Source organism: Bos indicus, chromosome 11 (assembly GCF_029378745.1).
Source record: "Bos indicus isolate NIAB-ARS_2022 breed Sahiwal x Tharparkar chromosome 11, NIAB-ARS_B.indTharparkar_mat_pri_1.0, whole genome shotgun sequence".
Lineage (NCBI taxonomy): Eukaryota > Metazoa > Chordata > Mammalia > Artiodactyla > Bovidae > Bos > Bos indicus.
Window position 1 is genome coordinate 11,365,331 of NC_091770.1, and position 27,221 is coordinate 11,392,551.

General features: G+C 49.5%; 1 protein-coding gene across 3 annotated transcripts in view; it reads left to right on the plus strand.

The window, feature by feature from the left end:
- SFXN5 (sideroflexin 5) overlaps positions 1-27,221 on the plus strand; it is a 127,318-nt gene that overhangs the window by 78,405 nt on the left and 21,692 nt on the right. Inside the window, exons 10-12 of one of the 3 annotated variants that reach the window (XM_019969935.2) lie at positions 954-1,044; positions 20,665-20,780; positions 22,743-22,828. In XM_019969935.2, coding sequence (XP_019825494.2) covers positions 954-1,044; positions 20,665-20,780; positions 22,743-22,828 — 293 coding nt within the window. Of the gene's footprint in view, positions 1-953; positions 1,045-1,448; positions 1,503-20,664; positions 20,781-22,742; positions 22,829-27,221 lie in introns of those variants that run through there. The other 2 variants (XM_070798433.1, XM_019969936.2) reach the window with 2 other exon arrangements.

A 27,221-nucleotide genomic window follows, 5' to 3' on the forward strand; every position in this document is an offset into this window, starting at 1 on the left:
CCCTGTGTTGAGCCCTCTCAGTCTGGCCAGGCCTATGGCTGGGCTCACAGTGGGACCCCAGAAATGTGGTGCTTAAGACGCTGGAAGACAGAAAAGGTTCACGGACTTAGAGAATGAACTGACAGCTACTGGGCAGGGAGGGCAAAGGTTGGGGGGCTGGGAGATTGACATGTACCCACTGCTATATTTAAAATGGATAACCAACAAGGTCGTACTATATAGCACAGGGAACTCTTCTCAATATTATATAACAATCTGAATGGGAGAAGAATTTGAAAAAGAATAGATACATGTATATGTATAACTGAATCACATTACTATACAGCTGAAACCAACGCAACTTTCTTCATCAGCCGTGCTTCCCAGCCTGCTCTAGTGGTGAAGAACCCACCTGCCAATGCAGGAGACGAGAAATGCGAGTTTGATCCCTGGCTCAGGAAGATCCCCTGGAGAAGGAAATGGCAATCCACTCCAGCATGCTTGCCTGGAGAATCCCGTAGGCAGAAGAGCCTGGTGGTCTATTCTGTTGGGTCGCGAAGCATCGGATACGACTGAAGCGATTTAACACACACACCCACACTCCAGTATAAAATAAAAAGTTAAAAAAAAGAAGCTGAGTAGGAATGAGGGGCGTCCTATACTTCACCTACTTCCAGCTTATATATTCTTCTGACAGCAACCATCCTACCATCTCTTGTCCTGTCCCCAAGGAGGCTGTGTGCCTGCGTGTGTGTGTGTAGCTATCTCCCAGGCCAGTTCACTGGGACGCCTGGGCAGTGATGCTTTAAGGAGCCGCACTGGGGCTCGGCAGCCTCAGGTGGGGCTGAGGATGTGGGTCTGGGGTGCAGTTGTAGGGCAAGACGGTGGCCCTCACTCTCTGCTCTTCCCCTGCCTGCCCCTTCCTCCCCAGGCCGCTGCAGCAGCACACACTCTCTCTGTTTTCTCTTTCGAAGGTGGGCCTTAATGTCCTGGTTCAGAAAGCCAACAAGTTCACCCCGGCCACCCGCCTTCTCGTCCAGAGATTTGTGCCATTCCCTGCCGTAGGTAAGCCTTGCACAGAGAGAAGCTTCTGTGCACGTGTGCACAGGGATGTCTGGGCACGTGGGCTGCTGGGCTCTGGGGAGCTGGAAGGCCCCTCCAAGCCTCTCTTGACACTGAGGTGGGGGGAGTTCTGCCTTCGGCAACTGGAGGAAAATGTATGCAGGGAGAAGAAAGGGTGATGGGGTAAAGAATCCGCCTGCCAACGCAGGAGATGTAGGTTCTATCCCTGGGTCGGGAAGATCCCCCAGAGAAGGAAACGGCAACCCACTCCAGTGTTCTTGCCTGGGAAAGCCCACAGACAGAGGAGCCTGGTGGGCTACAGTCCAGGGGGTCACAAAAGGGTCGGACATGACTCAGCAAGTAAACAACAAACTGAAATGTAACATTTCCTTCCATTGTGAATATAGGCAGCAAATTGCAGTAGAAAGCAGGACCGTGACTCTCCCCAGTAGAAATCACAGGTATTTTCATGTCCTATTACAGTTGTTACAGAGATCTTAAAAATACCATTTGTGCTTAACACTAACCCCAAATTATAAGTTGATAGATCCACTTAAAGATCTTGTTTTTTTTTTAATTCAGTAGTTTAAAAGCACATCTATTTACTATATCACAATTGAAAAAATATTTTGATAATTTATTTCAATATAATCTCCTTGTAATCCCACTTGTTTGGCTTGTAAAGCATAAACTTTAGAGACATTATTTGGAGAGGGGTGTAGGGGCCTCGGGTTCCTGACACAAAAGAAGTTTCAAGGCTCCCACTAAATCTGGTGCTCCAAGCCCTTTATGTTTCAGGGGCCTCTAATCATAGGGATGGGTAGGTGTGTGTGTGTGTGTGTGTGTGAGTGTGTGTGTGCGTGCGTGTGTATGTGTGTAGGTGTTTTCACTTGCTTTCAGCAGAGCCTTTGCTGGTCTTGGAGTCATGAATTCACAATAGATGCCCCAGGTCTGGGCCCTGAGATCCCATAAAGCGCAGCCAGGCTCCTAAGAAGCCTACACTTTATTTGGGGAGAAGGTACAAGAGGAGAAAGAAGTGTTTGAACCACAACATCGAGCCCCCATCTGATGCCAGAGGACAAAGCTGGGGCACGCCCAGAAGGGGCAAGAGGTCCTGTGAGCTCCCTGGTGCCAAGACTCGGTCTGAAGAGCAGGGTGTGAGACCCAAGCTCATGGTCCCAACCCTGTTCTTCACCTCCAGGGCTCAGCTTCCCCATCTGTAAGATGTGGGCACCAGTACCTACTTTTCCACAGCCTTGAGCTGAGTGAGGAGCAGATGAGACCTCAGACTAGCTCTGTTCTTCAGAAAGGGCTTTGAAGCACCTGAAAAGCCCCTGTGAGTAGGTGAGAGATCATTGTTGAGCAGCCCCACCTCCTCCTGGGCCCGGAGGCTAACGAACTCCCAGGACCAGCCACCCGGCTGATCCTCAGCCGACCCAGATAATTGCTATAGCAACTCCACACTTTTAATGAACTCTCAGCTATTTTTGGTGTGGGCCATTAATGGAATAACTCTTTAGATCTGACTTTGTTAAGGGGCCTAATTGCGTGAACACAGCGGCCGATCTGGTGTTCCTCGCCGTCCTGAGCTGGGGGGTCAGATGCAGCCTGAGGAGGGGGCAGCTCTCAGCTGCACTGGACTGGATCTTGGTCTCAGCTGAGATGTAATCTGTCCTTGAGCCAAACTTCAGATAAGGACTCTACTGGGACCCATTGCAGCCTTGCTCGGCCAGCTATCTTGCTGTGTGACCTTGGAAGTGGTCTTAACCTCTCTGGGGGCTCCCTCAGGAGAAGGGCCCCTGCTCTCAGGTTTGACCTTTTCCGAGGCTTTCTGACCTGTCCCTCTTTGGGCTCCAGCCGATTCCTCTCCTATCTTATTGCTGGGGCGGAGTCTGGTCCAGCCGTCACAGAGGGTCGTGCAGCCCTGCGTCCCTAGCCGGTTGCACGGGGTGCTCGTGGTGAGGTCTGCAGCCCTGATGGTCCTAGCTCACCAGGATCCTAACAGCAATGGGCCCTTTCTGCCTGCTTCCTCAGACTGCTGTCCAAGTCCTGGCTGTGTGCCTGCCTTCCACACCCTGCCCCTTTTCTCCTCTCCGACATGTGGGCTTCCATCTCTCTGGCCTCCAATGCCCATCCTAGGCCCACCTGCAATGGCATTTGCTGACTCCCCTAGCCGAGACGGACACAGTAGTGTTCAGGGTAAACAGGCGTTGCACCTCACCCCCTAGGGGCTTAAAAGCCCCCTGGTCCCCTTAGGCCACTGAATAGTTCCTGCACTTGGCCTCCTGAACCTTATCCCCTGGGGCCTCCAGCCAGCCAGAGTACCTGTCTGCCCCACTGCACACTGACAGGGCCTAGGGCCCTCCAGGCGTCCACCTCTTGGCTGGCCACCAAGTCTTCTCAGAGCTTGTTGGTCCTCTGGACCCCCGGACTAATGGAGAGACAGAACTCATGGAGCCCTCAGTGCACATGGGGAGCAGGTTGAGGCAAGTGAAAGTGATCAAATCAAGCCCTGATTGCCAGGGTGGGGGTGGGAGGGTGGAGCAGCAGAGGGTCTCCCATTCAGGGTGAGAGAGGGTCCTGAGAGGGCCCAGGTGCCCTGTGCTCAGCGGCCACATCCCTCCCTCCTCTCCCCTGGGTGGGCTGGGGACTCAGGCTCTGGGGAGCAAGGAAGCTCTTGGGGCCAGCTGCTTCTTTCCACTGCTTTGCCCTGTCCTGATCCACCTTGAAGTCCGGAGGCGCCCCACTGCTGCCCAGGAGAGAGGTTCGAGACTGGGCACAGGACGCCTGATTCATGCCGCACCCACCCCTCTCTGGCATCAGGCCAGAGCTTCGGCCCTTCCCCGTGGGGGCCTCCGTGACAGTCACCTCAGGTCTTCCCTGGGTGTGCCAAGCCCCAGACACTCTGCCACCAGGAGCACTCTGCCACCTGGAGCACTCTGCCACCTGGAGCACTCCACCAGTTCTCCCCTCATTTTTCAGCTAGGGCTGTGCACACATGTGTGTGACTGATGTGTGTGCGTGAGTGTGTGCTGAGTACGTGGGAAGCCCCAAGGACACTCACTGCAGCCAATTCTCTCCCTCAAGGTGGTTTCGGGGCCTCGCCGTGCCCTGGTCTAGAACAGCAATCATGTGGGAAATCTCACTTTCTATTTATATGTGGAGATGTTAGGAAAGCCGGTGAGCCCAGGAGCATGTGTGCTGGCATTGGAATTGATTGGGGACTGGTAATTAATTTGTTTAGACCTTAATTAATTCTTCAGTTCTTTCTTATTTGTGGACTGTCACGCTTAATTGTGTTGAGGAGCTGGAGCTCAGAGCAGGCCCTCCATTAATTGATGTGCAATTGCTGTGAGGTGGAAGTTAATGGTTTGGGGAGCTGGGCAAACAGTGTAATTAAAGGTCAATCGAGGAGGTGTTGGAAAAATACCCCCACCCCCAGGTCCAGCCACCAGTCTCCACGAGCAGAGTCCATTCCAGGGGAGGCGGGCTCCACAAACAGCCTTCTTGTGAGTCCTTGGGGTGGGAGCCTGGAGGAGTGGCAGGCAGGGTCAGAGGCAGGTGCTAGTTCCATGATAGGACACCAGGGAAGAGGCATAGACCCACCTGGTGAGAAGTGGGCATGGCAGGGACTGTGGCCTGGAGCTGAGAGGTGGAGGCCCGGATGTTACCTGGCAGTGCACCTGTGTGCCCGGCTCTGTGGATGTGGCGTGGGGCAGGGTAGGCGGCTCTGAAGGTCACCCCCAGGCTGCCTGGCTGCATCCGCGTGGAGCAGTGGACAGGTAGTGTCATGTGCTCAGGGCACCCTCTGGGCCTGAGCCCCCGATGGGGGAGGCCTGAGCCTCAGTACTAGCCGGTCAGCTCCTTGCACGGGAATAACCCTCCTGCATGGAGCCTCAATTATCCCTTTGTGGAAAGTCACTTCATCGTGTGCTGTTGGCAGCAGTCCCTTACATTAAATGTCACAGCTTATTTCACTGCCATGAAGAAGTCTCTGTGTTCAGCAGGGAGTCTGCTGCTCGGGGTGTCTGGGCAGCCTTTGGGGGAGGTCTTCTGTTGCTTCATACCCAGAGTGCCCCACCTCCACCCCCGTCTCTATGCTTCCCTTCACCCCAGACCACGGGTCTTCCTGTCATTGATTCCCCCTTCATTTTCCCGCTCTTCTCCTGGTGCTCAATCCGCCCTCTTCCTTCACCAGGACGTGGCCCTGGCAGTGTGCCCAAGCCCTGCGGTCCATCCCTGGGCGTCGCCTCCTCCATCCCTGTGGTTGGAAGGCAGCAGGGTGCACCTGTGCCCGCTGTGTCCTGGGCCTTGTGACTTACCCCCCCTCTGTCTGGCTCAGTGATACTTAATGTTGCATCCACCCGCCTTAGGCAGCCTCAAGGCCCTGAGTCACCTTTTGGACGTGGCCTCTGGCTTTGCTTGAACCCTGTCGCACTGTGGCAAATCTTGTGACTCCCCTTCTGTCTGGGCCTCAGGCCCTTGCACAAGGCCCTGTTTGACTAGAGTGCCTGCTCTTCCCACTCTCTGCCTTCTCTTGGCTGTCAGGCCTTCATCTCTCACTCCAGACACCACCTTCTCCAGGAAGCCCTCCCTGGGAGCCGCAGTCAGGATTACACCAGCACCCTGCATGTGCCTTGGTCTGTCCTGGAACTGCTCATTTTGTTTTTGAGTCCGCCTCCCTCATCAGACTGTGAGCTCTCCAAGACAGGGACTGGATCTCATTCATCACCAACCCCCAGCCCCGCTCTTTGCTCGGCACCTAGCGTTCTGGGTGGGTTTGTACAGTGAGCAGATGAACGTTTTAGTAAAAATGGCTTGAAACTGGGCACCCAGAAGTGAAACTCCACCCTGATGACATTGGTGACCACATTGTGTCACCTTAGATGACATTGGTAGCCGCATTGTGGCTGCTTAGAATTTATTGTGGTGTGTTTTAAAAAAATTTTTTTTTTGAACGTTTTGTTTTCTCGTGCAAGTTTTTGTGGTCACTGTCATTCACTCAGTGGGCAGGCCTAGGGTGGATGACTCGGTCACCCTGGGCACGTTCTTCAGCCTTTCTTGTTTGGATCTGGGTGGGGAGGCGGGCCAGGCTGGGTGCCAGGATCAGGGCCCTAGAACTGGCATGGGGCCCTGGAGTGTGTCAGGCCCCAAGAGGACAGGGCCAGTGGGCCCGAGTCAAGCAAGGGGAAGCCCCCCAGTGGTGTGTTCTAGGGCTCCGCCTTCAGCCTTGTCCCCTCACTCATTTTATACCTGCCTTGGTCAGAGGAGGTCAAGGGGTCACACACAAGGAATGGAGATAGCAACTTGGCAATGATTATGAATTCATGGGCAAGGGTGTGTGTGTGCGCACTCATTCAGTCATGTTAAACTCTTTGAGACCCCATAAACTCTAGCCCACCAGGCTCCTCTATCCATGGTATTCTCCAGGCAAGAATACTGGAGTGGGTTGCCATTTCCTCCTCCAGGGGATCTTCTCAACCCAGGGATCAAACCCAGGTCTTCTGCATATCCTGCATTGGCAGGCAGATTCTTTACCACTGAGCCACCTACCAGGGTCCAAAAAGATCTCACAAGGTTTGATGTAAGGCTCACTATTCAAAAAATGCAGCTGCACAAGTGTGGAGGTGCTGAACTTGATTTGATTGGGGTACTTAGGATAACGCCTGGGGATTTTGTGGACTGTATGCCTGAAACAGGTCCACCCAAGTGGTGTGTTGGGCTTCCCTAGTAACTCAGACGGTAAAGCCTGCAATGGGGGAGACCCGGGTTTGATCCCTGGGTCGGGAAAGTCCCCTGGAGAAGGAAATGGCAACTCACTCCAGTATTCTTGCCTGGAGAATCCGTGGACAGAGGAGCCTGATGGGCTACAGTCTATGGGGTCTTAAAGAGCTGGACATGACTGAGCAACTAACATACAGATACAGACATGTGGTGTGTGGCTCTGATGAGGCTGCCTGGCTTCAGCTGCATGTTAGAGACAGTGGCCAGAACAAGGGTGTCTCTTTAGTTCTAGATCCTACACAGGCAGAATAGCACTGGGAGTGGAGACAAAAAGAGTAGCAGGATCTTCTGAAAAACTGACAGTCTATTGGTGGAATGAGCTGCCTGACTCCTGAGATAGAGAAGCACCTGAGTATCAGCTTGGTACAAAAATCTGAGAGAGGCACTTATGTGTGACCAAGTCATCTGTTGTGGGCAGATTGCTTAGAACCTGGCATATAGTAGGTACTTAGAGAGTGCTTGTTGAATGAGTGACCTTCCAATTCAGTTATCTTCTAATTCCTGAAATCTGGAAGGCAGAGACGACCAGATGTAGAAGAGGTGGGGAAGCCCAAGACAGCGGAGGAGGGGTTATGAATGTGAAAGGAGGGGGCCTGGTTGTGGTGGGCCAGGCAGGGAAAGGGCATTTTGGGGCCCTGAATACTAGCTGAGAGTTCAAGCTTTAGTTTATGATTAATGGGGGATTATTGAACAATCGTCAGCTAGGGAGGAGCTGTGATAAAAGGGTGCTTTTCAGAAAATGAATGTGTCAGCAAAAATCTTTTGTTAGGAGATCCCAAACTTCAGAGTCAGCCTATACCTATTTACAGGCTGATTTTTCAACCCAGAAATTCCTAGTCCTGAGTTTGTGACACTTCAGTATGGGTTGTGAAATTCTCCCCAAATTCTCATGCTATTTAAAGGAAAATATGTGCCATAGGGCTTCCTTGGTGGCTCAGTGGTAAAGAATCCACCTGCAATGCAGGAGACGGAAGAGACCTGGGTTTGAGGTCTCTTCAACCTGGGTTTGAAGACCCTGGGTTTGAGGTCTCTTCAAACCTGGGTTTGAAGACCCAGGGTCTTCCCTGGGTTGGGAAGATCCCCTGGAGGAGGGCATGGCAACCCACTCCAGTATTCTTGCCTGGAGAATCCCATGGACAGAGGAGGCTGGTGGGCTAAGTCCATGGGGTCTCTAAAAGTCAGACACGACTGAAGCAACTGAAGCATGCGTGAATGTACCACACATGTGCCATACAGCCCGGCCTCACAGGCAGAATGTGAGGGGTATCACGAAATCCAGCAAGTATTAGGGTACACACTCCCATCTGATAGCCACTCCTCCAAAGACAAGGCTGTATAGTCTGGTGTGATTCAAGTGTGTGTGTACACATAAGGAATGATGTATCAATACATACATGTCTGCTTGTAAATAGACCATGTCTGGCAGGGACATGAGAATATGGCTACAGTGGCTGCCTAAGGGGAGGGGACTAAACTAAAGGTCAGGGATTGGAAGGAGACTTACTTTCTATTATTTACTCTTTTTCGTGATTTGGATTGTTTACTGTATGCACTTGTTACCTGCAAAATAAGAAGAGAGAAGAAGTGGAGTCTGGAGAGCTTGGAGCTCAAGTCTCCTGATTTCCACTAGAGTGTTTTGGGTTTTGTTTTAATAAAAATTGTTCTTTTTTTTTCTGATAATACTTGATTATTATATAAGTTAAACAATTTCACTTCTCTCCTCAGAGATAAGTTTGGTATATATCCCTCCAAATTCAAATAAATACCTCAAATTATAGGAATCTCTGCCTGTTTATTGTATTTATATACTATAAACATGCCAATATAAATATATATTTGATATAAGTAGGATCATACTGTGTATACTCGTCATAAATCTCTTTTTAACTTCACAATCAATTTTGGATGTCTTTCCATGACAGTCATAAAATTCCAACTTATCCTTTTAATAGCCACAATAATTCATCTGTGGCTTTTTTAAAGATTGTGATATATTCTTTCAAACATATGGAATATTATAGGAAATAGAGAATAAAATATTAGATGCACCCAAAGCTTTCTCTGCCCTCTGCTTTTTTAATTCTGTTTTCCTTCTTCTTTCTTGACGAAGGCTATTGACTTACACCTTCCCCATTTGTGTCTTTATACTGTATCTTATGTGTCTGTATCATAAACCAGAAATTGTATTGTTTATATGTTAAGTTTACATTATGTTGTGCTGAACCCTTTTAAACTTGCTCTTCGTTGTGGTTTTGAGATTTATCTGTGTTAATACATATGCATTCATCTCAGCTTCTGAAGACTAATTGGGAACATCCAGGCTGTTTGCAGTTTCTCACTATTATATGTAGCACTGCACCAGCCAGCCTTGTACACGCATCCATGTGCACACGAGTAGGAGCTTCTCTAGGCCAGAGGTTTCAAACAACCACCTTGGGAGCTTTAAAAAGCGATGCAGACATCTGGGTCCTTCCTCCGATTTGGTTTCGGTTGTGCAGCCAGTACTGAGAATCAGCGGTCGAGGGTCAGTACAGAGAAGTGGAATGATCACGTCAGAGGTAATGCCCATCTCTCAGTTCAGTTCACTTCAGTCTCTCAGTCGTGTCCAACTCTTTGCGACCCTAGGAACTGCAGCACGTCAGGTTTCCCGGTCCACCACCAACTCACGGAGCTTGCTCAAACTCATGTCCATTGAGTCGGTGATGCCATCCAACCATCTCATCCTCTGTCATCCCCTTCTCCTCCTGCCTTCAATCTTTCCCAGCATCAGGGTCTTTTCCAATGAGTCAGTTCTTCACATCAGATGACCAAAGTATTGGAGTTTCAGCTTCAGCAACAGTTGTTCCAAAGAATATTCAGGACTGATCTCCTTTAGAATTGACTAGTTTGATCTCCTTGCAGTCCAAGGGACTCTCAAGAGTCTTCTCCAACACCACAGTTCAAAAGCATCAATTCTTTGGCTCTCCGCTTTTTTATAGTCCAACTCTCACATCCATACATGACTACTGGAAAAACCACAGCTTTTACTAGACAGACCTTTGTCAGCAAAGTAATGTCTCTGCTTTTTAATATGCTGTCTAGGTTGGTCACAGAGAACTAGCCAAGCTGATCACATGGACCACAGCCTTGTCTAATTCAATGAAACTAAGCCATGCCATATAGAGACACCCAAGATGGTCAGGTCATGGTGGAGAGTTCTGACAAAATGTGGTCCACTGGAGAAGGGAATGGCAAACCACTTCAGTGTTCCTGCCTTAAGAACCCCATGAATAGTATGAAAAGGCAAAAAGATGGGACAATGAAAGATGAACCCCCCCCAAGGTGGGTAGGTGCCCAATATGCTACTGGAGACCAGTGGAGAAATAACTCCAGAAAGGATGAAGGGACGGAGCCAAAGTGAAAACACCACCCAGTTGTGGATGTGACTGTGATAGAAGCAAGGTCCAAGGCTGTAAAGAGCAATATTGCATAGGAACCTGGAATGTTAGGTCCATGAATCAAGGCAAATTGGAAGTGGTCAAACAGGAGATGGCAAGAGTGAACATCTACATTCTAGGAATCAGCGAACTAAAATGGACTGGAATGGGTGAATTTAACTCAGATGACCATTATATCTACTACTGTGGGCAGGAATCCCTTAAAAGAAATGGAGTAGCCATCATGGTCAACAAAAGAGTCCAAAAGGCAGTGCTTGGATGCAGACTCAAAAATGACAGAATGATCTCTGTTCATTTCCAAGGCAAACCATTCAGTATCACAGTAATCCAAGTCTATGCCCTGACCAGTAATGCTGAAGAAGCTGAAGTTGAACGGTTCTATGAAGACCAACAAGGCCTTCTAGAACTAACACCCAATGTCCTTTTCATTATAGGGGACTTGAATGCAAAAGTAGGAAGTCAAGAAACACCTGGAGTAACAGGCAAATTCGGTCTTGGAATACAGAATGAAGCAGGACAAAGGCTAATAGAGTTTTGCCAAGAGAATGCACTGGTCATAGCAAACATCCTCTTCCAACAATACTAGAGAAGACTCTACACATGGACATCACCAGATGGCCAACACCGAAATCAGACTGATTATATTCTTTGCAGCCAAAGATGGAGAAGTTCTATACAGTCAGCAAAAACAAGACCGGGAGCTGACTGTCACTCAGATCATAAACTCCTTATTGCCAAATTCAGACTTAAATTGATGAAAGTGGGGAAAACCACTAGACCATTCAGGTATGACCTAAATAAAATCCCTTATGATTATACAATGAAAGTGACAAATAGATTTAAGGGACTAGATCTGATAGACAGAGTGCCTGATGAACTATGGATGGAGGTTCATGACATTGTGCAGAAGACAGGGATCAAGACCATCCCCAATAAAAAGAAATGAAAAAAAGCAAAATGGCTGTCTGAGGAGGGCTTACAGATAGCTGTGAAAAGAAGAGAGTCAAAAATCAAAGGAGAGAAGGAAAGATATACCCATTTGAATGCAGAGTTCCAAAAGAATAGCAAGGAGAGATAAGAAAGCCTTCATCAGTGATCATTGCAAAGAAATAGAGGAAAATAATAGAATGGGAAAGACTAGAGATCTCTTCAAGAAAATTAGAGACACCGAGGGAACATTCCGTGCAAAGATGGGCACAATAAAGGACAGAAATGGTATAGACCTAACAGACGCAGAAGATATTAAGAAGAGGTGGCAAGAATACACAGAAGAACTGTACAAAAAAGATCTTCATGACCCAGATAATCACGATGGTGTTATCACTCACCTAGAGTCAGACATCCTGGAATATGAAATCAAGTGGGCCTTAGGAAGCACCACTATGAACAAAGCTAGTGGAGGTGATGGAATTCCAGTAGAGCTATTTCAAATCCTAAAAGGTGATGCTGTTAAAGTGCTGCACTCAATATGCCACCAAATTTAGAAAACTCAGCTATGGCCGCAGGACTAGAAAAGGTCAGTTTTCATTCCAATCCCAAAGAAAGGCAATGCCAAAGAATGCTCAAACTACCGCACAATTGCACTCATCTCACACGCTAGCAAAGTAATGCTCAAATTTCTCCAAGCCAGGTTTCAGCAATATGTGAACCGTGAACTTCCAGATGTTCAAGCTGGATTTAGAAAAGGCAGAGGAACCAATGATCAAATTGCCAACGTGCGTTGGATCATCAAAAAAGCAAGAGAGTTCCAGAAAAACATCTATTTCTGCTTTATTGACTATGCCAAAGCCTTTGACTGTGGGGATCCTGCTAAACTGTGGACAATTCTGAAAGAGATGGGAACACCAGACCACCTGACTTGCTATACAGGAGAAACTTGTATGCAGGTCAGGAAGCAACAGTTAGAACTGGACATGGAACAACAGACTGGTTCCAAATAGGAAAAGGACTACGTCAAGGCTGTATATTGTCACCCTGCTTATTTAACTTATATTCAGATACATCATGAGAAACGCTGGGCTGGATGAAGCACAAGCTGGAATCAAGATTGCTGGGAGAAATATCATTAACCTCAGATATGCAGATGATACCACCCTTATGGCAGAAAGTGAAGAACTGAAGAGCCTCTTGATGAACGTGAAAGAGGAGAGTGAAAAAGTTGGCTTAAAGCTCAACATTCAGAAAACTAAGATCATGGCATCTGGTCCCATCACTTCATGGCAAATAGATGGGGAAACAGTACAAACAGTGGCTGACTTTATTTTTTTGGGCTCCAAAATCACTGCAGATGGTGACTGCAGCCATGAAATTAAAAGACGCTTACTCCTTGGAAGGAAAGTTATGACCAACCTAGATAGCATATTCAAAAGTAGAGACATTACTTTGCCAACAAAGGTCCATCTAGTCAAGGCTGTGGTTTTTCCAGTAGTAATGTATGGATGTGAGAGTTGGACTATAAAGAAAGCTGAGCACCGAAGAATTGATGCTTTTGAACTGTGGTGTTGGAGAAGACTCTTGAGAGTCCCTTGGATTGCAAGAAGGTCTAACCAATCCATCCTAAAGGAGATCAGTCCTGAGTGTTCATTGGAAGGACTGATGTTGAAGCTGAAACTCCAATACTTTGGCCACCTGATGCAAAGAGCTGACTCATTGGAAAAGACCCTGATGCTGGGAAGTTGAAGGCGGGAGGAGAAGGGGACGACAGAGGATGAGATAGTTGTATGGCATCACTGACTCGATGGACATGAGTTTGGGTAAACTCCGGGAGTTGGTGATGGACAGGGAGGCCTGGCATGCTGTGGTCCATGGGGTCGCAAAGATTTGGACATGACTGAGTGACTGAACTAAACTGAACTAGATTGGTCATAACTTTTCTTCCAAGGAGCAAGGCCATCTCTACCTGCACCAAATGAGCAGACTGGCTTTTACTCTGCCTGCAAGGGTGATTTTTGTTTCCCTACATCTTCTTCAACATTTGCTATTATCAATTTTTTTTTATTATTTTATTTTTTAACTTTACAATATTGTATTGGTTTTGCCATATATCAAAATGAATCCACCACAGGTATACATGTGTTCCCCATTCTGAACCCTCCTTCCTATTATCAATTTTTAAAACTAAATTTTATCCATCTGAAATGGATCTTTCTCATTTTAATTTGTGCTTTCCAATTCACAGTATGGTTGAGAATCTTTTCCTAACTTCACTGGGCATTTGGGTTTCCAAATAGAAGAGAGAGAAGGAGATTTCTTTTCATTTATTGTTCAGTTGCTAAGTCTTGTCTGTTCTTTGGGATCCCATGGACTGCAGCATGCCAGGCTCCCCTGTCCTTCACTGTCTCCTAGAGTTTGCTCAAATTCATGTCCGTTGATTTGGTGATGCTAGCTAACCATCTCATCCTCTTCCACCCCTTCCTTCTTTTGCCTCAATCTTTCCCAACATTAGGGTCTTTTCCAATGAGTTAGCTTGTTATATGAGGTATCCAAAGTATTGGAGCTTCAGCTTCAGCATCAGTCCTTCCAATGAATATTAAGGATGGATTTCCTTTAGGATTGACTGGTTTGATCTCCTTGCAGTCCAACAAATTGCAGACAGATTGAAGACCTAAATGTGCACAGTAAAATGTTAAGGCTTCTAGAAGGAAATGTAGATGAACATTTTTGGAGTAAGGACAGAGTTTCTTGGAAATACAAAAAGTATATACCAGAGAGGAAAGGATTGCTTATTTGGCAACATATATGACGATCTATTGTATGTTAAAGGGCTTCCCAGGTGGTGTAGTGGTAAAGAGTCTGCCTGCAAGTTCAGGAGACACAAGAAACATGGGTTTGATCCCTGGATCAGGAAGATCCCCTGGAATGGGAAATGACAAACCACTGCAGTATTCTTGCCTGGGAAATTCCATGGACAGAGGAACCAGGTGGGCTATAGTCCATGAGGTCAAAAAGAGTCAGACATGACTGCGTGACTGAGCATACACAAACACATATGTGTGTTAAACTGCATGACAGAAGACACCATCAACAAAGTGAGAAAACAAGCCCAAGCTATTTGTAAACCATTAAACCAATGAGTCAAACTCCCTTATTTTTTGCTTGCACCCAAAGATGAAGAACTCTTGCAGGTTAATTTTTTTCTTAGATTCAAAAATCAGTCTTTGACGATTGTAAGTCCACATTCATTGAATTTTAAAATATTTAAAAGTATTTCTTTTATGAATTTTTACTTAAATATTTTTCAGTGAGTTTGATCATTGTATTTTTCTCTTTAATTTTTATCTTATATTGGAATATGGTTGATTGACAATGTTGTGTTAGTTTCAGATACACACCATAGTGATTCTGTTATATATATACATATATCTGTTCTTTTTCTAATTCTTTTCCCATTTATTTAGGTTATTACAGAATATTGAGCAGAGTTCCCTGTGCCATACAGTAGGTCCGTGTTGGTCATCTGATTTAATTATTAGTAGTTTGTGTATGTCAATTCCAAACTCCAAATCTGTTCTCCCCCAACCCTTCCCCGACCCTGGTAACCTAAAGTTCATTCTTTGAGTCTGTTAATCACTATATCTTTTTCTTAATAATTGTTAAAGCTCTTTATGTATTTTGTGATCATTTTTGGCTGAAAGTAACAGAAACCCTCAAACTCAAACCGGCTTAAATACTAATGATTACTTTACAGAGCTCAAGTCTCCCTTCAGGCATCAAGGCCAGTCTTTCCTTTGCTCTGCCAGGGGCTTCATCTTCAGGCTTACTCCCTTCATGGTTGTGAGATGGCAACCGCAATTCCAAACTTCATATCCAAACCCACCACTGTCCAGAGGACAGAAGGTTCTGCTGACCACCACCTCTTTTTTAGTGGGAGGAGGACTTTCCCAGAAGTCCTGCAGACACCCCTCATTGTCTAAGTTGGTCACACATCCCATCCTAGATCAAGGGAAGGATTTTATACTTAATTATGGGGAGTCAGTCACCATGACCCTCCATTAGACCTTTCATATCAGTAGTCCTTTGTCATATATAATATATTTTAAAGCTTCCCATTTCTTGTAATATGGTTCATAAATAGGTATCAGATGCCATTGTTTCTTAATTCTAAGATACCTTAGCTGTGAGGCATTAATGTAACAATCTTTCCGAAGAGGAGAGGACTATATTTCATTTGAAGGAATAAATAAGCATATAATGCACATTCAATCCAAATCACTTTTTCAATATCACAGAGTCTGAATCTCAGCCTTTTCCACATTGTACAATACTGTTTTGGGCACTGATCGTTAAATGCAGCATCATGACCAGCACTGCTTTTTCTAAGCTCTGCCTCTACTCTTGACCCTTTTTAGTCCCTTTTAAATTAACAGGATAATTTCAAAACACATAAAAGATTATTGAGTTTTTTTTTTCAACTCCTACTTTATTATACTTGTGGTTTCATTTTATTCTTTACTTGAGGGAAAAAAATATTTTTAAAGTTAATCAGCTTCTTTAGGAAGTTTTTGAAACAGATGCCTAAGTACAGGACCCATGCATAGGTCACACCAACTCCTGCTGGGGTTTGAAATTTTTCTGATCTACTTTAAGAAGTTTGGCATTTCCTTTTCAACTTTTAGAAAAGAAAAGCCTGGTTACATTCTCTTTGCAAAAATGCAAAGTCTAGGTAAATTTAGGGTAAAAAAGTAGAAGTCCTTCAATAATCCCTAATTTCCAAGAGGATCACTTGGTGAGGTGTGACCCTTCCAGAACATTATCCAGGGATTTATGCAGACACGTGTGTGTACCAGTTATGTGGTTTACGTTCAGTAAATCACCCTGTACATGCTCAGTAAGTCTGCTCACATAAGTTTGTTCTGGCGATCTCCCCGTGTGAGTTCCCTAATGGTGGACATTTAGGCTGTTTCTAATTATTTGCTGTTACAAACAGTGCTATAATTAACATCCTTGTAAATGTCTCTTTGTGCATATGGGCAAGCATTTCTTTAGGGTAGCTATCTATGGTTTGGCAATTTCTGCTGCCTTTAATTGCATTGCCTGGTATCTGGCAGACGATCTTCTGCATGTACAATAACTTTTCATGTCCATGCTCTATTATAGTGTAAGTTTTAAAAAGATGTTTTAGGCAACAATTAGGAATCTAAGTTTAAGTTCAAATTCTGTGTGGATTGCTGTGGGCAGCTGAGGTGACACTTGGATGAACAGATGCCTCTACACGTGGCTAAGGTCGCCCATGCACAGGCAGTTGTGATGAAGAGCAAGTAAGGTCTCACACGCATTGTAAGGCACATTGTGATTTTTGCACTGTTAAAATATGAGAAAATGCTTCTTAGAACAGAGCAGTTACGGTGTTTGATTTTCCCAGATAAATAGCCCATTGCTCCACCCCATATTTTGAATGGCCCTTGCCCTGTGAGTTGATAACAACCGCATTTACAGAAATTCCTTTCCCCTACAGCTGGGAGTGTTTCGGGACTATTAACTCCATTGATCTATGCCTCTGTTCTGGTGCTAGTTCAAGGGGCAAGCTCCCCTGTAGTCTTCTTTTTGAGAACCTTCTTGCACATTTGTCTTTCTGTCTGCTGCTCTTTCTTCCTCCCCACGCTGTCCTTTTCACACGGGCACTTCATTAGCTGTTCACAATCTGCATGATTTTGCATCGTGGTGTGTCTGATGTGAGAACATCTGCGGTAGTCAAGAGCATATTTTCCTCAGGCCTTGACACTGAGCTCGCCATCAGCATGAAGCAGTCTCTCTTGCTTTCTCTCTCTCTCTTTCTCTCTCATCCACTGACATCTCCCAGCATCGCTGCTCCAACATCAGTTATGCCTGAGTCTTGAATGGTGTCAATCTGAGTTGAAAATGTGTCAGCTTTCTTAACATTATCACTAACAGACTGCTTAATTAACCTGCTGATACTATCAATAATGGATCTTGCTGGTATGATAGAAAGAAGACCCGCAGCCCACGGTTGGTCTCTCTCTCTCTTTTCATTTGTTTAGTCTCTCAGTGACAATACTGCTAGAGCTGAACTTTTCAGGAGCGGGATAAGAGCGATCTGGGAGGGTTTGAAAGGAATACAGTAGAACTTAAAGCTCTGGAAGAGACAATGGAATCACTGAAACAGGCTGGCATTCTCGTTGCTCAGAGGTAGGGATGGCTAGTAACCGGTGCATACAGCAAGTGCTCAGTAAATGGCTAACCACTGTACAGAGTCAACAGAAGAGATTACAGGGCACGTGCTGTCTGAGTTGACAGTAAGAAAGTTGGTGTTCACCAGGAGGAGCCTGGGGTTGCCATCATTCTGTAGTGGCTTCCAGGGATTTCTCTCTTTTCCATCTCGCAGCTGAGATGAGAGGGGCACATTGTCGTTCTCAAAAGGGTCCAGACAGGGAGGAGGCTGGGTTTTCACTTCCTTTCATGCTTTATCTTTCATCTCAAGTGGCTTTGTGTTTGAACCAACGACCTCCTCTATCCTTCTGAGGCCACATCACATATTCAGAAATTTCAGAAAGCAGAGATGCCACCGCAGCCTGGAGCAACTCCATCACCTCCCAAACCATGCTCTCTCTTGTCTGTCTGTCTCGCGCGTGCACGTCAACACACACACACGCACATAGACGGACTTGACATGTCTCAGCTGTCCCTGGCTTCCCCCTACCTGGACAAGCCTGTAAGCTCAGCCAGCACCCAGAAATTCACGGACACACTAAACGCATCCCCATTTTCACACTTGGGAGGCCGGCAGGGAGCAGAGTTCATAGAGTGAGTTTAGGCAGCTGCTCCTCCCCTGAACCACATTCCTGTGGCCTTGCCTTTCCTGGAATGGTGGTGGTGGTGGTGGTAGAATGTATTCTCAGAGGGCAGAGATTAATGCCTTTCAGGGCAGAAAACCCCAATATCATCTCCAAAGGTTTTCTTGGGTCTCCTAGTACTTAAGGGCCTGGCTGTCCCAAGGGTGTGATAGGTTGCAGTACATCGCTGCCACCACTAGAGGGCAAATCACTAACACAGGCCAGGTGCCCCTACCCCAGGCCTCTCCAGGGGCCCTTCTGGACCCTAAGCCCTAGAGGGACCCTGGGGCTATCAGGAGCTCACCTCTAAGGGTGAGGAACAGGAGATGCAGAGCCAGGCTTGGAACCCAAGGCCAACTGGCCTGAAACCCAGGCTCCCATTCTCTCCTCCCTTACCTCAGATTCACCTGCCTGACTCTCAGTCTCTGGGTGTGTTTAAGACAAGGGCTTTTCAGCATCAACTCTACTGACGTGTTGGGCTGGATAATTCTTTGCTGCGGGAGCTGTCCTGTGCATTGAAGGATGTTTAGTCTCTGGTCTACCCAGAGATGCCAGTAACAACCCCTGCCCGCCCCCCGCCCCAGATCGTGATCATCAAAAATGTCTCCAACTTTGCCAAATGCCTCACAAAATCAGCCCCGGTTGAGAGCCCCTGTTTGAGACAGGGGAGTGTGGCTGCTGTGGAGACAGCAGGGACTGAAGCCGACAAGGTCTGCCCATGGCTCCCACTGTGACTGTGTGTCGTGTGGAAACACGAGAGCTACTCGGAGACGGCATATGTGCTGTAAATACGTTTCAAAACTGTATTGGGTCTCCTGCTTTTCTTCTCCAAAGGCTGCAGAGTACCTCGGTCTTCCCCTCTGTTTATTCCACCTCCCTGCTTTACTGAAACAGGAGACGGAGGCTCAGAGACCCTCAGGGCTTCGAGCGGCCCCTCACCTGCAGGGCCGGGTCCCCCAACTGCAAGCGCCCTGGCCCGCTCTGCTCCCTAGCATTGGCTTGGGCACCAGGAGCATCTGCGGTCCTCCTACTCCACCTGCCCACTAGGCCCTGCCGCCCTCCAGTTCCCCAAACCCTGGCGCCCCCCCCTCACTGGAGGGAGTGAGGAAGCAGCAGGTGTTGATGCTAATCAGCGTTCACAGCCCAGAACTGCAGTCGCTCCCAGGCTCACACACTCCCCAAAATTAAACACTCATTATACAAAATTAATTGACATTAATTAGCAAAAATTAAAACTTTAAACACAGCAAGGCGCTTTGGGGGGAGGAGTGAAGCAGGCGGGCTCCACATTTGTCACCCCCCCAACTGCCCACCCTCCCACCATCCCCAAGTCCCCCCACTTCCATCCTGGAGCAGAACCAGGGTTCAGGCGAGGTCAGCACCCACACCCGGCCCTGGGCCCAGACCTAGCCATGTGAATCCCAGGGGAGAGAAGCCAGCTGATGGGTGGCCCCCCAAAGTCGGCACACTCTGCTGAAGTAAGGAGCTAAGAGCCGTCCCCTCAGCCTGGGTCCCCATGATCTCAGCTGAGATGTGGAGGCATGGAAACCCAACCATCTGAATCAAGCATGTAGAAGGCATGCCATTCACCCCAAACTCGTCCATCTCCTGGGTACCCAGAGGATGGGGCACTGTAGCCTTTCAGCTCTGTCCCACTTTGCTGTGTGGCCTCAGATAAGTCACCCCCCTCTCTGAGCCTCAATCTTCCATCCATATGATGAGGGGGAGGTGCTGGGTGAGCACTGAGGTTCCTGCCTGCTCTGGCACCTGCTGTCAGGGAAGCAAGTCTCTGCGAGCTTGATTCACTCTGAGGAGCAAAGGGCTAAGTGTGTGGGGGGCAGCTGGCATTTTAAGAGGATGCCCAGAAAGGCAGCCAAGGGACTGAGGAGCTGACAGTGGAGCGTCCGGCACCAGTGGGGATTGGCCTTCAAGCCACAGAGCCCTCCTGGATGGGCATCCACTTTGCCTGCCGGTGGGGCCTGCCCCTGAGGAGAGGAAAGCAGTGTCCTGGACAACTGGCTGCTCTCTGAGCCCTGAACAGTTTCCCCTCCCCCCTCACACTGGTTATTTATTTTCCACCTTTGCTTTCCAGGTTCCCAAGAGCCCCACATCCTTCACCAGGCTGATAGGCAGCAGAGCCATGCCTCCACCCACTATGGGAACAGTGCCGTGCTTAGTCACTCAGTCGTGTCCGACTCTTTGTGACCCCATGGACTGTCGCCCACCAGGCTCCTTTGTCCATGGGAATTCTCCCAGGCAAGAATACTGGAGTGGGCTGTCATGCCCTCCTCCAGGGGATCTTCTCAACCCAGGGATCGAACCCAGGTTTCCTTCCTTGCAGGCGGATTCTTTACCATCTGAGCTATCAGGGAAGCCCATGAATACTGGAGTGGGTACCCAGAGAGGATCTTCTCCAGGGGATCCTCCCAACCCAGGAATGGAACCGGGGTCTCCTGCATTGCAGGTGGATTCTTTACCCGCTGAGCTACCAGGGAAGCCCCGGCATTTATTCAGAAGCTTTGTTGCTTGGTGTGGGTGGAACCCAGTGGTCTTCTCCACAAGGTAGAATGCCATCCTCCCCCCCTCACTCCTGCTCCCTTCTCTCTCTCCAGCCAGCGCCAATATCTGCAACGTGGTTCTGATGCGATACGGGGAGCTGGAGGAGGGAATTGACGTTTTGGACAGTGATGGCAACCTCGTGGGCTCCTCCAAGATCGCCGCCAGACATGTGGGTCATCTGGGGGCTCAGGGGGCTGGTGGGGAGGCTCTGGTTAGTTTTCCCTTGACATGATCATTCCCCAGGGGTTTCTGTCCACCGTGCCCTTGCCTTTCCTCTTGAGCACGCCTCTCCGCCCCTGCCCCCCACTCCCATCCATGTGAACCACAGGCCTCAGGTCTGGCCCTCGCCAGCCCTGCCTCTTGGACACCCTTGCTTCTCTGCAGCAACCTCTTCACCCCTGGGAAGCATCCCCATCTCTTATCCCAGCCCCTTAGGACCTGCTTTCTCTGACCTGTTAATTGGTGAGGGCAGAGGAGGCCCCCCGCGCCCCGCCCCGCCTGCGCCCTGGAGCTTTCTTTCCCTTCCCCAGGACCTAGAGCCCTGCTCCTGGGGCCTTCATATCCCCCTGGGTGAGAAGAGGACAGGTGGAAGTGGATGATTTGTGGTTCTGTGCTAACAGGCACTTCTGCAGGTGATACGTCACCAGGGAGTGAGGGTGGCCAAGATGAAGGGATTTCAGGCTTGCAGGAAGCCATGGAGATGGTTTGGGGAAGAGTATTTTGTTTCAGGAGGCCCTCTTTCACTTCTATCACTTTTCACCAGCCTCACTCACTCTAGCAATTTTTTAAAAAATTCCAGTCTGTGTATGTATCTCCCTGTGCTTTCCGGCCTTCATCCTAATGGCAACTAGTGTCATGTCCTGCTCTAGCCTCCGAGTGCTGGGTCCCCTCTGCTCCAGCCCCTCTCCCTCATCAGCTTGCACATGGGGCCGCCACTGCGCTGTCAGCGAGGCAATCTCCATAAGCCTCTGACCCCACTGGGAAAGTAAGTGTCCGTGCACGGCTTGTGAGGGGCAAGGAGCTCGAGGGTGCTGGCATCCACACCACATCCTCTGCTTTCTGCACAGGCTCTGGGTGCCTGACCCCCCCCCCCCCCACATCCTTACACCTGTTCAGGAGACTGAAGGGACCCTCTCCCAGGCCTTCCTGCAGCTGATGATGAAGAACCCAGGTTCCTGGGAGAAATATTCAGCCCCCGGCCCCTCATCAGAGGGGAGTTAGCCTCAACTTCCCACCTGACCCTAACCTCCTATCCAGCCCTATTCTCTTTCCTGACTTCCTGAGAGGGTGGCCAATAGTGACAGCTCCTTCACGTGGTCCAAACAGCAGGGACCCCCAACTCTTCTGCAGCCCTGGGCTGCCCTTGTCTTGAGGCTGCCGGCCCCTTGCCATTCTGGAGAAAGACTCCAGGGACCCACGTGTTACAAGCATTCCTTGAGCCTTCTCTGAGAGCCAGGAGCCTGCATCACAGCGACCATCAGGATGCAGAGATGCCACTGAGCTATACCTCGACAGCCGCCACTGCCCGGGGATCCTGAGGGAACCCCCCGGGCCAGGCCCCAGGCAGACCCCTTATGGGGACCACAGACACTCAGCAGAAGCCTTTCCCACTACAAAGTTGACCTCTTGTCGCTAAGAAAGACTCTCCTCCAGAGCCAGGAGATGCTTTAAGGGCCCAAAAAAGAAAGTCAGTCCCGGAACCTCTGTTCTCACTGGGCACGAGGAACCTCAGGCAGCTCAGCAGGTCCCAGCAGTTTGTTCTGGTCCTTCCAGCGCCTGCTTTGTTTCTGAGCATCTCGAGTCCTCCATGTGCTTCCTCTCAGCCGCAGCACCACCCCCCACCCCCAACTCGGGCACCTCCCTGGGCGCAGGCCTCTTCCTGGGACTGCCTCTGTATTGCCACCCCTCCCCCACACGTGGCAGGTGATGGGAATCTGTGATGGGAAGACAGGGAGAGCTTTTTTCTGTTGTGGGGAATACAGCTTAGCGAGCAATTCCATGAATTATTCCGTTCAGCCAGATGTGCTTAGCAGCAGTTCACACACCTAGGGGCTCCAGGGCGGGCTTTGCTGCCAGGCAGCTGTCCCACCCCCAGAAGCCCCTGCTCACCAAGCCTCTGCTTGCCCCTCAGGCCCTGCTGGAGACAGCGCTGACACGAGTGGTCCTCCCCATGCCCATCCTGGTGCTACCCCCGATCGTCATGTCCATGCTGGAGAAGTGAGTGGGGCCAGGACGGCAGCCACCGTGGAGGTGGAGGGGAGGGGGCCCTGCTGGCCCAGGGCAAGGGCCCTAGTTTGTTCTGACTCTCCTTGAAAGGACTGCTGGAATCATCTTGTGAGAATTAATGGACCCTCCCTGCTCAGGACCCTGTGCTAGGAGCTGGGACGGAGGTCCTGATGCACGAGGCAGGGCTGGCGCTTCTTAGGGGTGGGTGTGTGTGTGTGTGTGTGTGTGTGCACTCTATTAGTGCACAGCATAGGACCAGTGATAGAGAGAGCGTTTGAGGACTGTGGTGGGAAGACTAGATTTGGACCCAGCATACCCCTTTCAAGTATCTGCCGTGAGGCAAGTCTCCACCTCACTGTGCCTCAGTTTCTCCATTTATAAAATAATAGTATTAACCTTCATGCCACCCTCAGAGGGATGTTCTGAGAACATATTTGTCCTGACTCTAAAGAAAGAGTCAGGAGTCATGATTGTGTCTCTAAAAGAGATATCTGCTTTTTATAAGCAAAATATATATTTTGCTTAATATAATTGTTATGGTAGTTGGTTCCTTTTAATTGACAAGTGATATCCCATTGTAAGGGCTTCCCTGGTAGCTCAGCTGGTAAAGAATCCGCCTGCAATGCAGGAGACCCCAGTTTGATTCCTGGGTCGGGAAGATCCCTGGAGAAGGGATAGGCTACCCACTCCAGTATTCTTGGGCTTTCCTGGTGGCTCAGACAGTAAAGAATCCACCTGCAAGGAGGGAGACCTGGGTTCGATCCCTGGGTTGGGAAGATCCCCTGGAGAAGGGAAAGGCAACCCACTCCAGTGTTCTGGCCTGGAGAATCCCCATGTACCAGAGAAACCTGGCAGGCCACAGCCCATGGGGTCACAGAGTCAGACTCTACTGAGCGACTAAGCACAACACAGCACAGAGGAGATACAATAATAAGAACAGTGATGTAGTGATTCTATTAATTAATGAGGGTAAAACTGAATGATGAAGATGGGGATGCTGCTGGGAGGAGAGGCTGAGGGGAGGAGGGAAGAAGCAGGCAGATCCCTGAAGATGAGGGCAAGTCTAGGAGGATGGCAAGAAGCAGGGAATGGTTCTAGGTGCAGGGAGGAAGATAAGCAAAGGCCTGGAGGTCTGGTACAGGTAGAAGTGAAGAGGTGATCGCTCCCTCCCTCTGGGGGCCCAGCCTGGAAGGGGGCACCTCAAGGCTATAGATGGGCTTGAGGCTGTGTAGGACAAGGATGGGGTTGGTGGCACTCCATGGAAGGCGTAGGTTAGGGGCTTCTCCCCAGTTTGAGGACTTTCTTATTCTCACAAACCAAATGACAATTAGCATCGAACCCTTATTAAACACTTGTTACATCCCAGTCCTCTCTCAGCCAGGTCCCTACCTAAATGCCATCTCCTCAAAGATGCCCTCCCTGACCACCCCATTGAAATGACAGCCACCAGGACTCCTTCCCTGGCTACACTGACTTATTTTTACTCACAGCACTTACCAATATCTGAGATTCTTTTTCTAGCTGTATATTATCTGTCTGCTTCACTAGAATGTCATCTACACTTTTGTTTTTAAAGTTACTCAGTCATGTCCAACTCTTTGTGACCCCATGGACTACACTGTCCATGGATTTCTCCAGGCCAGAATACTGGAGTGGGTAGCTATTCCCTTCTCCAGGGAATCCTCCCAACCCAGGGATCGAACCCAAGACTCCTGCATTGCAGGAGGATTCTTTACCATCTGAGTCACCAGGGAAGCCCATGGAGGTGGGTAAATTCCTTTTGTTTTCTGCCTGGCACAGTATCTAGCATAGTTCCTGGCAAATAGTGATGTTCAGTGTTTGTTGAATGAATGATCTCATTTAACCTTCACAACAGTGCAATGAGGTCAATATGGTATCCCTATTTTACAGATGAGAAAAGGAAGGCAAAAAGAGGTTGTGTATCATCTGCTTACAGTCACTCACTAGGAAATGGCAGAGCCAAGCATGACCCAGGAAGATGACTGCAAAGCTGGGCTCTTCCTACCACACTGGCTGCGTTTTGGGTTTTTGGATCCAGCACATAATCACGTCTTTGGAATCCACCCCATATAGAGACAAGGGAGGAGCAAATTTGGGGACCTGGTCTCAGAAAGCTTGTGTTTTGATAAAGGGGGAGACCCACACACAGGTCAGCTGCGGGTGGGACCCAGCAGTGTGTGAACAGGGTCAAGGTGATCTTGAGGGGGGTCTGGTCCAGAGGAAAGGGGCTGCAGCCAACTCTGAGATCAAGATAGGATTTGGTAGAAAGGAAGGCTTTGGGGGCAAGATTGGGCCTGTTGTGTGGACCTTGGAGAGCCCAGCCTAGGAGAAGAAAAGGAGCCCTGTGTCCAGCTATGGGGCTGATCCCTTTCTCCCCTGGAAGACGGGAGGTGCAGGGTGGGAGTGAGTACCTGAGTGGGGATGGCATATTGAACACTGAGATTTAAGAAAATTAATCTCCTCTAGAAGTTGCAAAAATAAATCCTGGAAGTGATTGCTTTGGTGCCCCTGACCCTGTAGACATAACTCTCTGGTGACCTGAAGCTGTCCCCAAATACCAGTGACTACAAGTGCACACAAGGACCCCACCTGGCAAAGAGGAAGTAGGGGGGCTTCTGTCTTCAAGGCGACTGAATCTTGAACCTGAAATTTGCAGAGGGAAAATGTATGTGATGGCTGTTGGTGACATCTGAACTGGGTTTGCAGTAAGTGGAGTGGTGGTTAGTGTCCCATGAGTTGGAGGCTTCACGGGAGATGGGGTGAGGTTGTTCCAGTTCTGAACATCCTGGCCTGGAATCAGCCTGGACTACGGGCACCCCGAGTCTGACTCAGCTCTGAGTCCTGAAAAAGCCCCGAAGGCAGGTAGGTTAGTGGGTTAGTAGGCAGCCTTGTATTTGGTTGGTCCTTTCTCAAAGCTCGTGGGAGGGTCTCTGAGGGAAGAGAAAGAGTCCAGTCTGGATTGCCCCAGGAATATAAGGTGGGCAAGACTCAGTTTGCACCCTCAGAGACATAACTAACCTCACATACAGGGGGAACTGCCAGACAGAGGTGGGGGCCGGGCTGCGCAGGCACCAACAGAGACTCCTGGAGGCGGGGTTCCACGTCACCGCTTCCGCTTCCGGGTCTGGCTCGTCAGTTTCCCACCTGGAGAACCACTGCACCGCCCCCCTGACTATCTGGTCTGCTACAGGTCGGCATTTTGCACCACCCAGCAGGCCCCCCCTGTCGAGCACCCCACAGCCTTCCCATGCAGGGTGCTAATGACGGGGCCTCTGCTGAGGAGGCTGTTGGGGGAGGCAGCCTGACTCTCGACTCTCGACCCTGGGAGCCCTGGTTGGGTGAGGGAGTCAGGACCGCCAGGGAAAAAAGACAAAAGAACACTTACAAAGCAGCCTACTTGCAAATTAATGGAGCGCAAAGTAAAACTGCTCCAAGTGCTGAGGGAATGCACAACAATGGGGAGACAAGCTGTTGTGTGGCGGGCCTCAGTATCTCCTCTCCGGGGGAGCTCTCAGAGACAGGTCCCTGGGTTTCCAGCTAGGATAGCACAGGTGGGGGGCATGTTCAGATGTCCCGTCTCTGAGACTGAAAGGAAAGGAGTCTCAAGTCAGAAGCCAAGAAGCCTTTAGCACCAGAGCAGGGCACCCCTCTGAGGAGCTGCACACCCTCCCCTCACCCTCCACTACCCCTCCTCTCAGGTCGGGGCTCACACTCCAGCTCCACCGTCCTGGGGAGGAAATTGGTTTTGGACTCTGGGCTGGGAGAGCAGCCCCATACCCCCACGTGATCCCCCCAACTCAGAGGCAGGTGTGGGGCTCTCTCCTCCAGCCCTGCGTCCCTGCCCTCGATTGGGGCCTTGGGTTCACTGCCCTCCCAGGACGGGTCTCAGCTGGTTGCGGTTCAGACCACACCCTCCACGGTAGTTCCTGAGGCCGCTCCCCAGCCTCCCTCAGTCCCTGGGATCCGGGTCTTTCCTCTCTCCCAGGCATTCGCACATCTCTCCATCTGCATATTCTAACTCCCCCAGCTGCCTTTCCAATTCCTCCCTGCCATTTCCCTCTCCTCCACCCCTCCCCCTGTCCTGCTGTGTTCACTCTCCCGCCCGGGCTGGGGCTTCAGAGCCCACTGTTGGCTGCTGTCTGAGCCTGCCTCCTTCCCGGGTGGGGAGCCAGGCCTGTACAGTGAAGACCTCAGCCAGCCACCTTGAGAGAGGAGCGGAGGTCACAGCCCCACGTGGAGGGGGCTGGTCTGTCCAGTGTCCCCACTGGAATGAACCCATGGCCTGCCCCTCACCTGTCAGGGAGGAAACCTCCCTCCGTGACCCTGGGGGAGGGACAGTGCCTCCAGGGAAAACACACCCTCC